The following is a 14,869-nucleotide window of genomic DNA, read 5'->3' on the forward strand; positions in this document are numbered from 1 at the left end:
AAATGTATAAAATGGTGGTCAGTAGCCAAGACTCCTTGCAGAACGGAAAATAACACTAAAATACGCTGTGTTTAGAATAGACTTTTCATTTTGTTCATTCAATGTGTTCTTTTAATGATTACTGCTTTTAGAATATCTTTTTTAAATGTATGACTTGGCATTTACTAATGGTAATATTTATTACGAGAAGAATATGTATAATTGTGTTTTTTTTTTCTGATTTCTTCGATCACTTTAAACATAGTAAAATAACGCAATATAAATAAGAGCCTGTATATAAAACACTCACTACAACCATTAACAGAGGAGAAAATTGAGAGCAGAATAATAAAAAGGCCTATAGAGTATTGAAAGTTATGGGAGAATTGAAACTGAAGTAATCAGGAATAGGTTTGATTTTATTTAGTCAGTTACAGGTATTTTAACAAAGTTACAGAAACTATATTTTTCATGCTACATTCTTTTAAGATATCAACGGTTGGCATAGTTTGAAGACCTGATCTGCTTACAATGATTTTATATTTTTATTCCAGCTATGGTTTAAACATTTTGAACCCAGGAGAGCAAGGCATCAATAACTTGCTCAAGCTTGTATTAACAGAAGGTAAGCATCCTTTCAATGACTTTTATGTTGTATTTTGTATGCTGGGCTTTTCTATAACAAACTTAAGAGAACACATTTTAAAAGCTTTTCTGTGTTGAGAAGACCTTTATTGCACATAGTAGTATAGGACCAACAGTTGCAATTGGTCCTGAGGTCAAGGATAAAAGCCACTTGCTCTCCTTTTGATGACCTGTATGATGATTAAAAAGTAGTATTTGCTCATTCCTTATGAGCTCACCCTTATGATTCCAGATATTTGTGCTTCTTCTTGTGCAGAACGCCATTATTTATTATTTTGTTGGCCTTCTGCATGCAGGCTGTTTAGCAAGCACCAAGAAATTGATTCCTATCTTGGGCCTTAGATATATGCAAGTTTCTGTAGGATCACAAACTATATATAAGAGGGACAATATATTTTTTTCCCTGGCACTCTGTGCTGTCACAATGCTATGCCCAGCATTAATTGTTCTGCACTCATGCTTTTAGTGTTAAGGAAAAAAAATAATGTGAATATATACTTTTAAAGATAAAATAGTAAGATGCTGACCATTTTTGTAACAGGTGACAGAAATTGTGGACTTTCCCAGCTCAGAGATGTAATTTTGACAAACCTGACTGAACAGCTTCAAAACAACAGATTTGGAAGTGACGAGGATGAACATTACAGGTAAAATTAAGTATCATTCTCCTTTCTGTAAAATATCAGTACTACGTTGCCAACATTTATTGATACATGTATCATTCTTTTTTTTATTTCTGAACCTGCAGTAATGAAACTACATCTGTGAAAATTAAATGACACAATGTTTATTTGCCAATACTTTTACATTTCAGAAACGAGATTAACATTAACATGGATTTGTTTATTGTTTATTATAAATTGCTAGCATATATTCAACAGCACAAACCATAACTATATATTTGAGTTGTGCAGTTTCAGTGTAAATCTTTTATTCCTGATTTCACATGTGACTATTCTGTTTTATAGGCTAAATGATGAGCTATTGCACTATATTTTGAAGATTGTTGTTCGTGAGTCATGTGTTTTGATCACCAAGTGCCAAACAGTGTCTAAAGAAGATTTCCAAAGACTCTTATCAACAGTGCCTGTAAGATGCTTGCAATTGCTATATTTGTAATGCTTTTCTAGCTTTGTAGGTTTGGTTATTTATTTTTATACCTTATTCATATTAAAGTAAATTACAGGTATTATTTAATCGCTTAGTGTCATTCGGATATTCCATGCCATCCTAGAAATAGCAGGTTTTAAACATTCTTAGCATGGATTTGGGCATCCTGCAATTTTTGTGCGAGCCCAGTGAGATCCTTGCATGTACCAGAGATATCCAGTTATAAATACCTGTAGCCCCCTTCTGTCACCTGGGGTGATTTTTAGTAAACAATTAGCTACTCAAAGTGATCATTGAACACATCTCGTTCAGCCACGATGGTTCCAGAAGACACATGGTGTCTGAAAAGTTTCAGATCAGGTATCTCTGTATATCTTTCTGCTAAGGCAAATATTTCCCTGCTGGCTCTCATGTGGCTGTCCCTTCACCTTGCCGCTGCTGGGGGGAAGGATGTAGAAAGAGGACGGGGCTGTAGGACACCTGTCGACGGTATGCTGTGCGTGAAGACATCCAATATGCACAGAATTGACATTAGCCACCCAGAACTCTTTTCTAGGTTGGCTAATGCACCTCAGTGACATTACCAGCATTGGCTTTACACCTCCGGAGGCAGAGGGGTTAAACTTTGCATGTGCAGGCAGCACTTCATAGCAAAATTCTGCATATGCAGGCAGGGCCGCTATCAGAAATTTTGACAAAGCACAAGGTCTGGGCTCCACCCCCCCCGGGCCCGCCCACACTCTACCTAGTCCGCTGACAATGATGCAGGACTGAATGTGGTGTGTGTATAGTGGAAGTGAATTAGAATGTGTGTAATGGATGTAGTATTTGTGTGTATTAGGTACTGTTTGTGGAGTAACTGCAGAGTGTGTGCTTGTGTAGTGGATGTAGTGTGTGAACAGTGATGTAGTGTGTGTTTGTGTAGTGGATGTAGTGTTTGTGTGTACTAGATGCAATGTGTTTAGTGGATGCAGTGTCTGTAATGGATGTAGTGTGTGTATTAGACGCAGTGTCTCTGTATAGTGAATCCAGAGTGTTTCAATGTGTGGTGGATATAGTGTATGTACTGTGAATACAGGATGGTTTGTATAGTGGATGCTGTGTGTATAGTGAATGCAGAGTGTGTGTCAGTGTAGTGAATGCAGAGTGTGTGTCAGTGTAGTGAATGCAGAGTGTGTGTCAGTGTAGTGAATGCAGAGTGTGTGTCAGTGTAGTGAATGCAGAGTGTGTGTCAGTGTAGTGAATGCAGAGTGTGTGTCAGTGTAGTGAATGCAGTGTGTGTGTCAGTGTAGTGAATGCAGAGTGTGTGTCAGTGTAGTGAATGCAGAGTGTGTGTCAGTGTAGTGAATGCAGAGTGTGTGTCAGTGTAGTGAATGCAGAGTGTGTGTCAGTGTAGTGAATGCAGAGTGTGTGTCAGTGTAGTGAATGCAGAGTGTGTGTCAGTGTAGTGAATGCAGAGTGTGTGTCAGTGTAGTGAATGCAGAGTGTGTGTCAGTGTAGTGAATGCAGAGTGTGTGTCAGTGTAGTGAATGCAGTGTGTGTGTCAGTGTAGTGAATGCAGTGTGTGTGTCAGTGTAGTGAATGCAGTGTGTGTGTGTGTTGTATTGGTGTATGCAGTGTGTGTGTGTGTGTGTGTGTGTGTGTGTGTAAATGTGCAAACTGGGGGGGAGGGGCGGGGAAGGGGCATTTTCACATGATTTTTTTTTTTTAAATTCTTATTTTATTTGACAAAGTAATATAGGACAAGGCAGGATGTTCCGCTTTAAGCATAAACAGTGGTCAAGCGTAACATATCATATTACAGTATAGGCATACAGTTGATAAGCTTGGTAGACATTGGGGAATACAATAAGTACCTAGTGCACAAGACTCTTCGTTAGGGGTGCGGACATCACGTATGTGCTGTCAATTTTTTATTTATATTGCGTAGTGACTCGGTTACAGGTGGCCAGGGTGGGAAGGTGGGTTTCTGTGGGCATCTGGTGGTGCCTATCGTATAGCTATTGAAGGGTCTTAGAGTTTAGTTGGGTTATAAATTATCTTTCAGTGATGCGGTGGAGTCGCAAGCTATGTTATATACAGGTGGTGGCCCTGCTTACTTGCTCCGACTGCAAGGTGTCATCTGTAATGTGGAACCCGTGGTTGACTCCTGCTTTTTGTACCCGATTCAGCTGAGCTTCGCTTCGGCATGACTATACACCCTTCCATTCCCTGGCGCCTACCTGTCTGGCATGTGATTACGTGGGTGTTTGAGCTAATCATAAGCTTCAGTAAGCTATCGATGCCTGCGTGTGATTTATATGTAAAAAGTACCGAGTAGGCCCTTGTCTAGGGCGAGGACCATAGTAAGAAGATGAGTGAGAGGTAAAGTAGAGAGAGGAGGAGTAGCAGAGAAGAGGGATGGACCAGGCGCCCGGGCAGGCAGGGGGGCCCGAGAGTGCGGTGGGAGAGGCAGAAAGGGGGGCAAGGAGCCAACCAGCGTTTCCCATCTGTGGGGTCTACGGGCCCGGGCATTACCCGGACCCCCTGGGCAGCAGCCCCACCCTTTACAAAGCGCTAGGTCAGTCACTCTGCCAAGGGGCATTCTTTCCATCGTCCCCACGTTTTCTCGAAAGCCTTTTGGGTGTGAGGTCGTCCATGAGATAGCTATCTTTTATTTTTCCTAGGATCACTGCCCCGGGGGGGGGGGGCATTTTTAACCAGCTTTGTGCCAGGGCCCGCCTGGCTGCCAATGTGATTTTGTTGAATAATTTTAGGACGTCTATTGGTCTGCTTAGCAGGTATGTCCACGGGTCAAGGGCGGGTGCCCTCTGGAATACCTGTCCCATTATGTCCCTAACGTCTTCCCAGTACCTGTGGACGATGGGGCATTCCCACCACATGTGGATGTATGTGCCCCGAAGACCACAGTTCCTCCAACACAGATCATTAGGTGTCTTTCACATGCGATGGAGTTGTATTGGGGTGGTGTACCATCTAAAGAGGGTCTTACAGGACTGTTCCTGCAAAGAAACACAAATGGATGAGGTGGCCGCCGTCTCCCAGATATCCTGCCAATCCACCCCCTCTAATACCTCACCTAGGTCCCTTTCCCATTGGTCAGTGTATGTAAGGTTGCCCCATTCTTTGGTTTCTGAGCATATGTGCGCATATAGCAGTGTGATAAGGCTTTTGGGAAATTGCTCTCTGAGGCATATGTTTTCAAAGAAGGTGAGGGTTGTGAGTGCGGCCTTTTTTGTGTGCGGTTGCCTGGCGTAGTCTGCGGTCTGGAGGTACCTGAAAAAGTCGGCCGGGGTTAAGTGGTGTCCCTGCTTTATGGTGTCAAATGGGATGATATATCCTTCCACATATAGTTGGCAGGCTCTCTGTAGGCCCGTATGTTCGATGTTTCTGAAGGCTTGTGCCACTAAGTCAGGTGGGAAGGCCCTGTTTCTAAGGTGGGGAAAGGGGAGGATGACAGTCGGTATTTCTGAGTTGCTTGATCCCAAATGTGAAGGGAGTTGGTAATGACAGGGCAGGCTGTCCGCAGTATGGGTCTGAAATCTTTTGGTACCCAGATAAAGTATTGTGGGAGGTCAGCGCCCATAAGGAGAGTTTCCAGTTCTACCCATTTTCTCGTGTCTATTGGGGAGTGCCACATCGCAATCTGGGCCAGCTGGGCTGCTAAGTAGTAATTATGTAAATTGGGAAGGCCTAAACCTCCCGTTCGTTTTGGGCGGTATAGCGTGTGTCTCGACACCCGGTGTCTTTTATTTTGCCATATGAAATTGCCAATGGCTCTTTGGAGGTGGGCCAGGTCTGTTTTTGCGAGCGGGAGGGGGAGGGCCTGAAATAGGAAGAGGATCCTAGGGAGAATATTCATTTTAATGGAGTGAATCCGGCCCGTCCATGAGTTGGGCTTGTCGACCGAATTCTTCATGTCTCTAATAAGGGTGGCTATCAGGGGAGGGTAGTTGTATTCGTGCATCTTGGATGGGACAGCAGTCAATTGTACTCCCAAGTAGGTAATTGATTGAGTTGCTCTGTGTATGTGAGTTATCACGTCTGGCGTTAGCTCTATTGGTAAGGCGCTGGACTTGGCCATGTTGGGTTTGTATCCCGAGAGTGGGCTAAATAATGCTAGGGTCTCCTGTACTGTCCTCATTGAGGTGATCGGAGATGTAAGGGAGAGGAGGACGTCGTCGGCATATGCCGAGACCAGGAACTCCCGTCCTCGAACTGTTACTCCCTGGATATCAGGATGTTTGCGTAGTGCCTGTAGGAGTGGTTCCAGTACCAGAGCAAATAGGAGGGGGACAGCGGGCATCCCTGTCTCGTACCGTTGGACAGTGGGAAGGGGCGCGAGTGGGTCCCAGGGATGCGTACCTGTGCCGAGACCCCATGGTATAGAGCTCGTATTGTCGCAATAAATGTATCTGGGAGTCCCAGGTGGTCAAGGAGAGTAAACATATACGGCCATTTCACCCTGTCGAAAGCTTTTTCAGCATTTAGTGAAACTATGAGGGTAGGGGTCTTATTTTTGTGTTGTCGCCAGATGATGTCGCAGTTCTTGCGCGTGTTTTCGAATAATTGTCTCCCTGGGATAAAACCCACCTGGTCGGTATCTACTAGTTTGCTAAGTAAGGGGTTAAGTCTTTCTGCCAGTATTTTGGCTAGCAGTTTCGCATCGTGATTAATAAGCGATATTGGTCTGTAGTTCCCTGGTAGTTGCGGGTCCTTACCCGGTTTCTGGATCAGTACTATGTCGGCTCGAGTGAGATCCCCGTCAGGAAGGCCCCCCGTCCGGAAGTCATTGAATAAGTTCGTCAGGTGGGGGGTCAATGTTTCTCTAAAGGTTTTATAGTAGCTGCCGCTTAGTCCGTCTGGGCCTGGGGCTTTATTACCGTGGAGTTTTGAGATGGCTCGATCTACTTCGTCCGTCGTGATCTCAGAGTCGAGAACGGCTGTCTCCTCCGGGGACAGTCTGGGTAGGTCTAGCTGTCTTAGGAAGGCGGCTGTCATTTCACTCGCTCGCCCGTTGCGATGCAGTGGTCGGGGAGTGGTTGTATAGGGACTTATAGAACTCGGTAAAGATCGAGGCTATGTCGGTTGGGGCTGTCTTTATGGTTCCGTCTGGATGTTTCAGTGCGGTGATGTGGTGTCGTGCTTGTCTCAGTCTTAGGGTGCGGGCTAAGAGAGTGTCCATCTTGTTCGCCTTCTCGTAGAAGGTCAGTTTGGACCAGAGGAGGCTGCGGGCTGCGTCGTCTAGAAGAAGCTCCCTTACGGCCCGCCTAGTCGTGTCAAGTTGGGCGAGTGTGGTCTCCGTGGGGGAAGTCTTGTGGCGCTGTTCCCTAGTTCGTAAGGCTTCCATGAGTTTGCACAGGCGTTGTGTTTTGGCTTTTTTCTTATGGGTGGCGAGTTGGATAAACGCGCCTCTGATCACCGCTTTATGCGCAGCCCAGAGTGTTCCCTTGGCTAGGTCGGGGGAGTCATTGGTGGTAAAATAGAAGGACAGCTTCTCCTTGATGGAGGTCACTGCCATGGGGTCGTTTAGTAGGGAGGTGTTGAGCCTCCACGTCCATGGGGGGGCTGTACCTATGTGCTGAATGCTTAAGTGTATGTCCGCATGGTCCGACCAGGTGATAGATCCAATGCTGGTGCGTGCGACCTTGGGTACGGTAGCGCTAATTACCAGGAACAGATCTATTCGGAAGTATGTGTGGTGGGGGGCCGAAAAGAAGGTGTAGTCAGTGTCTCTGGGGTGCTGCTCCCTCCAGATGTCTGAGTCCCGTTGCCCTGATACATTTATGGAATGCTTTGTCCGAAGCGCCCCTGCCCTGTGAGCGCGGCTGCCCTGCCTTCGCACTTCTGTCCGCAGCTGGGCACGGAGCCGCATTAAAATCGCCGCCTAGGACCTGTATGCCATGCGAGAGGGACTGAACCTTCTCCTCCAATACTGTCCAGAAATCCCCCTCTGGGGAATTAGGAGCATATACATTTATAAGGTGTAGGCTTGCGTGTTTAGTGTGCTTGAGAGGATAATGTATCTGCCGTTGCTGTCTCCCTCGAAGCAGGATTGCTACCCCATTGCGTTTGTTTACGGCCCTAGCCTCATATACTGTATTGAATGTACGGTACCTAAGAGTGACTGTGCCGTGTTTGGGCAGATGGGATTCCTGAATAAAGGCAATGTCGGGATGCATGCGCTTCAAGTCACGGAGCATTAGGCGTCTCTTTTTGGGGGAGTTTAGTCCCTTAACATTTAGGGAGGTGACATTAAGTGTCATGGTCGTGTCTGTCCGGCATCGCTAATGTCCCGTCCCCAGACGGGGGAAAAGTGGCGACTGTGAGCTGTGGGTATCATGTCTTGAGACCCCTCCACCCCGCGTAGCTGGCCACAAGGTCCCAGACATCCCACAGACCCCTCCCCCCCAGACATCACCTCCCGCCACCCCTCCCCCCCCAGCCCAGCCATTAGAGCCCATCGGGCGTGCTATCAACTTGATAAAAGCGGGAGGCGGCACCGAGGGAGGGGAAGGGGGACTAGGTCGTCGCGCCACTCCGACTTCACTGACTGTGGCGATCCACAATTTGCCAATCTCGGGTCAGTAGGCCTAGGTCTTCCTGCTCCAGTGGGACCGTGGAGAGGCTCAGTGGTAGCGGGCCATCCAGGGCCTGGAACAGCTGGGTTGGACAGTCTCCTGGCTGCAGCACGAGTGCGGTTACCCCGGAATGCCATGAGCTTAAAGGGGAAGCCCCATGCGTAACGGATGCCTGCTTCTCTTAATGCGTCTGTGATGGGTTTCCATTCTCTCCGTCTTTGAAGAGTGGAGGGTGCGAGGTCTTGGTATAAGAAGAGGTCAGCCTCTCCATGCCGGATGGGTGTTTCTCTGCTCTTCTTTAGGAGGGCTTCTTTTGCCTGGAAATAGAAGAAGCGCATTATGACATCCCTTGGGCTGTTCTGGTCTGCCCGTCTGGCTCTGAGCACTCTGTGGGCACGTTCAATGTGCCAAAGATGTTCTGGCAAATCGGGGAGGAGAGGTTTGAGGATGGTGTAGAGTAAGTCCAACAGTGGGCCTTCCCCAGCGGTCTCCGGGAGCCCGCGGAGGCGTAGATTATTCCGTCGGGACCGGTTGACCATATCCTCTATAGCCAGCTCAGCTGTTCTCATTCGAGCTGTGAGGCAGTTTATCTGGAGGACTGCCGAGTTGTGGGCATCCACTGTGGCCTCCTGTTTGTGTTCCAGTCTTGCGGTTCTGACTCCCAGTGCCTGGATCTCATTCTGCAGGACCGCGGTGGATTTCTGTATTTCTCCTGCCAGGTGGTGTCTGAACTCTGCCAATTGCGCCAGGATCTGTGGGGTGTCCCCCACCTGATGTTCTGATGGAGAGGCACTGCGCTGTGGCGGGCTTGCGGGTGCTGGGCCTTCTCCGGCGCCATCTAGGGCCTGATGCGCGGTCGGTTTTGCGGCGGCAAATAAGTCCGCTACCAATGTCCCTTCCTAGGCTGCTTCTTGGGGTTGCGTTTATCCATCCTGCAGGGGTTTTGGCTCGGTTCGACTGTGGTAAGAGCGCTATTTTTTGCTGTAGGCGGCGATTTCGGGACGGAGCTTTAGCCTAGTGCGTCCAGCTCAATCGTTGGTCAGGCCACGCCCCCTTTCACATGAATTTTAATTAAATGTTATTCCCCCCTCCCTGCTTCTTACCTGTGTCCAGGGAGGGGGGAGATTCCATTCCCTGGTGGTCCGGTGGCATGGCGGGGCCCCCGGCTCCTTGTTACCGCAGAGGGGGCCCAGCACACTGCATCTTCACATTCAGTTAATTTCCTCCAATTACTCTCTCGAGACCCGCGGCCTGCGTGCCGAGCGGAGCGTTGCCATGGTAACCAGTGGCAACGCTCAGAAGGCCGCGGGTCTTGCGAGAGTAATTGGAGGAAATTAACTGAATGTGAAGATGCAGTGTACTGGGCCCCCTCTGCAGTAACAGGGAGCCAGGGGCACGCGGCTGCACACATAGATAGCGATATTCGCTATCTATGTGTGCAGAGAGGGAATGTGAAGCCCGAGACTGCCAGAGCAGTCCAGGCCCCCCAGGACCGCCGGGCCTGTGACAACCATCATGGTCGTCACCCCCAGATGGCGGCCCAGCATGCAGGCACCATGACCACTTAAAATCAATGGAGTAAACCTTTGAATTAGTGTTATGATTACATTAGAGCACAATTCATTATTTGGAAAAGTATATATAATAAATGTGGGTGTACTTGAAAGAGAATGTTTATTGTTGTAGACGCACATAGTCCAAATAGCACACATTTTGTTTTGGTTCTGAAGTTGAGCAATTGTATTGGTCCTTAACCCCTTAAGGACCAAACTTCTGGAATAAAAGGGAATCATGACATGTCACACATGTCATGTGTCCTTAAGGGGTTAAGGGGTTAAAACAAAAATTAAAAATAGAAAAAAGTGTTCATCACAGACTGATATAGTTATACGTATTAACACTATAGGCTACATCTAGCAAGCATCATTATAGGACAGTTTGGTAGCTAGGAATGTGTTTGTTTGCCACAGACAAGAGGAAAAATTAATACATAGTATAAATTGCAATTACTGGACAATGTTTGCCATATTGAATATTTTTTATAAAAGAAGATGGGCAAATTGCTCCTTCTCTGAGAATTGTATGCTAAGAAGAATCGTCTTCCTTTAATCACCAAAAAGATATGGTCGACTATCTACGACAAACTTGAAATCCTTGGAGGTGGTAGTTAAAGAGAAATTGAAAAGTGACAGATTTTCCACTTTATGTTGCATTTTATTTGTGTTCTCTTGTTTACATGTGCATATTGATTTATACCTGTTTCATTTGACCTTATCGTAACCATGTTTGTCCCAATAATAGTTTGCCATCAAGCTGTGCTTGGTAATGTAATCAGAACATTATGCTTATTCTTCATGAACACACATTCATAAGGATGACTAATACAAGCTTTACTTGAGTTTAACCAAATAGCTTTTTATTTTGCATGACGCACGCATTATTGAAATTATTGAAAAATTACATTATACCCACTAATTGCCAAACGTCAAGCACACAAAGGTTCATTAAGTTGTTCAATCAGAGTATAAAAGAATAATAATTCAGTTTGGCTGTGTGTCTGTTTATTTAAGGTTGCCTCTCCATGCCTGCGTTATTTGATGGCAGTACAGAATCACCTCCTTAGTAACACTGTCTTAATCAAACCTGATGACAATGATGACAGTGACGACTCCCTGCAGGGGGAGACATTGAAGGTACAGGTAAACACCAGATTTTATACTAATAATGCTGTTTTTTGTTTGTCTGTAATTGAATCCATACTGTCTTTCCAAGCCAGAACATTATGTTGATTTCACGTGATGTTTCCTGAAAATTATTAGTCCTTTTAGGTTTAAAACAAGCAAATTCTGATTTATATTGATAAAATACACATTTAATTTATGGGTTATATAAGTTACAAAGTTTAACAGGGTTTTATGGGATCTTGTAATTTAGCTCCCTGCCACAGTTACACTCATCACATAAATTAAGAGCGTCTGCTGAATAAGCTGATAGCTGAAATACTACAACTGATCTCTTTTCATGGCCTGGTTTACAGTTCTTGCGAATCAGGCAATGTACAAAGATTTCCCAAGGTGCCCACTGTGCGTGTAAGCAATGTCAAACATGGCCACACAACTTTAATGGATATCACTGATACAGGGGACAGTTTGTATCTATAGCAGGTTTTACAAATTGACGAAAATATAAGCTACGCTCAGCATGGGGTATCGTAACCGACTATTGTTGGTATGAAAATATAATAAAATTTTCCTGTCAGAGTCTCTCTAACTCGAAGTCTGAGTACATACAGTGCATTCAGAAAGTATTCAGTCCACAAGTTTTTTTCACATTTTTTTATGTTGCAGCTTCAGGCCCCCAACAGTTCTGATTTCTGCTTTCTGTAAGGCTAGGGGCAGGCCTGCCCAAGACAGTACCTTTTGGGGGTAAAGCTGCCCCATTCTTGGGCAGGCCTGCCCCTTGTGGTTACTGGTGACTCTCTCAGGCTTACCCACCATGGCTGGATCTCAGACCTCCCAATGTTAGAGGGTTTACAACCTTATACTACAATTTTTTGTATTATGTATTTTTCACATCAATCTATACTCATACATGTTTTTTTAAAAACTATGCAAATGTATTAAAAAGAATATAAGGCTACCAAAAACGTTTGACTGCATTGAAGACAGCCCAGTTGCCACTGTAATTCTTCAATGAAGAAGTTTTTAAAACCAGGACTCTTTCAACTGCTGACTGCCCAGCAAAACTGAGCAACCAGGAGCATAAGGCCTCTGTAAAACAAGTGACCAAGAACCTCGAGTCACTATGGCTAAGCTCCAGAGATCATATGTGAAGATAGGAGAAACTTGCAGAAAGACAACTATCACTGCACAAATGGCTGACTGGCCAGACAGAGGCCTCTCCTCACTGCAAGATACATAAAAGCCTGCTTGGAATTTGCAAAAAAAAAAAAAAAACCTAAAGGACTCTGACTGTGAGAAGCAAGATTCTCTGGTCTGATGAAATGATGGTTAACCTGTTTGACCTCTGTTCAATGCATCATATCTAGACAAAACCAGGCATCACTCATCACCTGCACAATACAATACCAGTGATAAAGCGTGGTGGTAGTATCATGCTTTGGTGGTTACCTGGTTCAGCGCCCAACGGAACATCTCAGGAGAGACCTGAAATGGCTGTCCATCAACTGTCCCCATCCAACCTGACAGACCTTGAGAAGATCTGCTGAGATGACTGGCAGAAACTACCCAAATGCATGTGTGCAGAGCTTGTCACAGTATACCCAAAAAGACTTGAGATTCTAATTGCTGCCAAATGTGCTTCTGAGTTAAGGTTCTGAATACTTATGTCAATGTGATATTTTAGTTTTTTCTGTTTAATATATTTGCATTAGTGCCAAACATGTTTTTTTGCTTTGTCATTATAGTGTAGATGTGAAAAAGTTAAACAATTGTAGGCTATAGCTGCAGCATCAGAAATGTGAAAAAAATTAAGGGGTCAGAATGTACTGTAAATAAAAACTCTTCATCATTTTTTAATTTTGTTAAAATCACCAATATGGTCACTTCATCACCAGTGCTTAAGACAAGGTTATAAAAAATGCCCTTTTTTGATCTTTAAAAATCACTGTAATAAACAGTAGCGATAATAGTAGATTCAGTCTTTGTAGCCAGAAATTCTTGTATAACCCTTTCATTGACAAGTCATTCTTGTCCTTATTCTGTTAGATTACATTTTATTTATCTATATCTTAATATCACAAAAGTTGTTTGCAACAACAACAATAATAATAATAGTAAAAAAAAAAAAAAAAATCTTAAGTGTCTAATGTCCACCATTGTCTCGGTCTGACACGTGACTGTCCAGTGTTCTGTTCTGTGTTACATGTCTAATATATGTATCCTTCTCCCTAGAGTTCCCCCGCACTAAAGATATGACATCAGTATTCCTAGGTTTTCATGATTTGGTTTACCACTTGATGTCAGTGGGACCTTCAAGGCAAATGCATTGTCCGCTAAAAAATTTATTGGTTTTATATATTTTGAAGTAAATCGTGGGGTGCAAAATTACTTTTGCTTCAGGCCAGTCATTTTGCAGCATCTCTTTGGAGTATCCTGGTCGGAAAGTTGGTTGCTGTTATCAGATATGCATTAAATGATCCAGTTTTCTTTTCTCTGCTCTTCATCCATTTCCTGTAGGAATTACAGGCCAGCATTTTAGGCCTCGCAATACAAATACTGACTGGGTGTGATGAAGTCTTGGAAATGTTACAGCGTGTGACAACTGCTCTCCTCAACAGTGACATTCCAGACAGAGATATCAGGTCAAATAAATGATTTCTAATAAATTCAAATCAAATCGGAAATGTATCTAGTTAATAAATTGCTACAAGCATGTTTGTGAATTTTTTTATTTTATTTACATATATATATATATATATATATATATATATATATATAAAACATACAAAATACACAATCCAGCACACTCGCTTATTCACTAAACAATTATTTAAAATCTCACAGATTGTAATAGTTTTATTTAAAAAACACCTCACTTAGGCAGAAACTAATGGGGGTTTAGTTACATTATATGATCATACAGTGCATAAGCCTGCCACAACGTCAATGTACCCCATTCTTGGCAGGTCCTGCTCTAGCAGCCTAATGTTTGCCCTTATGATATCAATCCACTTACTTGGGAACTACGTCCTCCTGGGACTCTCTGCAGTTCAAGGCTAAATAGGATCCTGGGATGAGGCACCTGTGACAGGGAGGGGTGCAAAATCAAGGAGGTTGGCTAGACTCCCAAATATATAAATGAAACCAAGAGGGCTGCACTCACCTTAACATGCCTTTATTATAGGGTGCTGCATTATAGGGAACATGCATACATTATAGGGTGCTACTTATAGATGTATGTATGATTTTATTGATATTGTACACATTAGTTTTTTATCATTGATGTAAGACTCAAAAAATAAAGATTATAAAAAATTTTTTTAAAAAATGTGACTACACAGAAATATTAAAATATATAAGAATCATAGTCCAAAATAGCTGCAATGCTAGCAGTTAACCTTTCACTATCCTATAATTTTACACAACTTGTAGTTTTGGAAGAAAGGTGAATTTATAGAACATAATTCTGGAAATGTTGAGATCCACTCTGCTTGTCTCAAAACATTTGATCACAAGCCAATACTTTATTACTAATGTCTGTAAATGTGTATTGAACTACATCTTAACTATTGTAGTTTACTTTCATTTTAGGAGGAGCTATAACATTTTTTTATTTTTTTTATTTTGTAGATTGAAAGGACTGGAACAGATTACCAAATCAACCATGCTTGGCCATCTTCTTCCAGTTCTTCTCACGTCCCTCATGCATCCTAATCTTCAGACTTTGACCATGGCAGATGCTCTAATGCCTCAACTGGTACAGCTAGTGCTGTACACGAGTCAGGTAACATTCATAAGCACTTTTTATACATTACATACCTATATATTTATATTGAAATCTGCATGCTACCGCAGAACTGCTCAACCTGTTCT

At 43.9% G+C, this 14,869-nt stretch overlaps 1 protein-coding gene across 1 annotated transcript in view; it reads left to right on the plus strand.

Moving 5' to 3' along the window:
• HECTD4 (HECT domain E3 ubiquitin protein ligase 4) overlaps window positions 1-14,869 on the plus strand; it is a 168,744-nt gene that overhangs the window by 64,937 nt on the left and 88,938 nt on the right. The window contains exons 14-19 of the mRNA XM_063454220.1: window positions 534-604; window positions 1,166-1,271; window positions 1,593-1,713; window positions 10,886-11,014; window positions 13,514-13,638; window positions 14,627-14,780. Of these exons, the coding sequence (XP_063310290.1) occupies window positions 534-604; window positions 1,166-1,271; window positions 1,593-1,713; window positions 10,886-11,014; window positions 13,514-13,638; window positions 14,627-14,780 (706 nt within the window). The remainder of the gene's footprint in view (window positions 1-533; window positions 605-1,165; window positions 1,272-1,592; window positions 1,714-10,885; window positions 11,015-13,513; window positions 13,639-14,626; window positions 14,781-14,869) is intronic.

The sequence above is a fragment of the Pelobates fuscus genome, chromosome 5 (genome assembly GCF_036172605.1).
Source record: "Pelobates fuscus isolate aPelFus1 chromosome 5, aPelFus1.pri, whole genome shotgun sequence".
In the NCBI taxonomy this organism is placed as follows: Eukaryota; Metazoa; Chordata; class Amphibia; order Anura; family Pelobatidae; genus Pelobates; species Pelobates fuscus.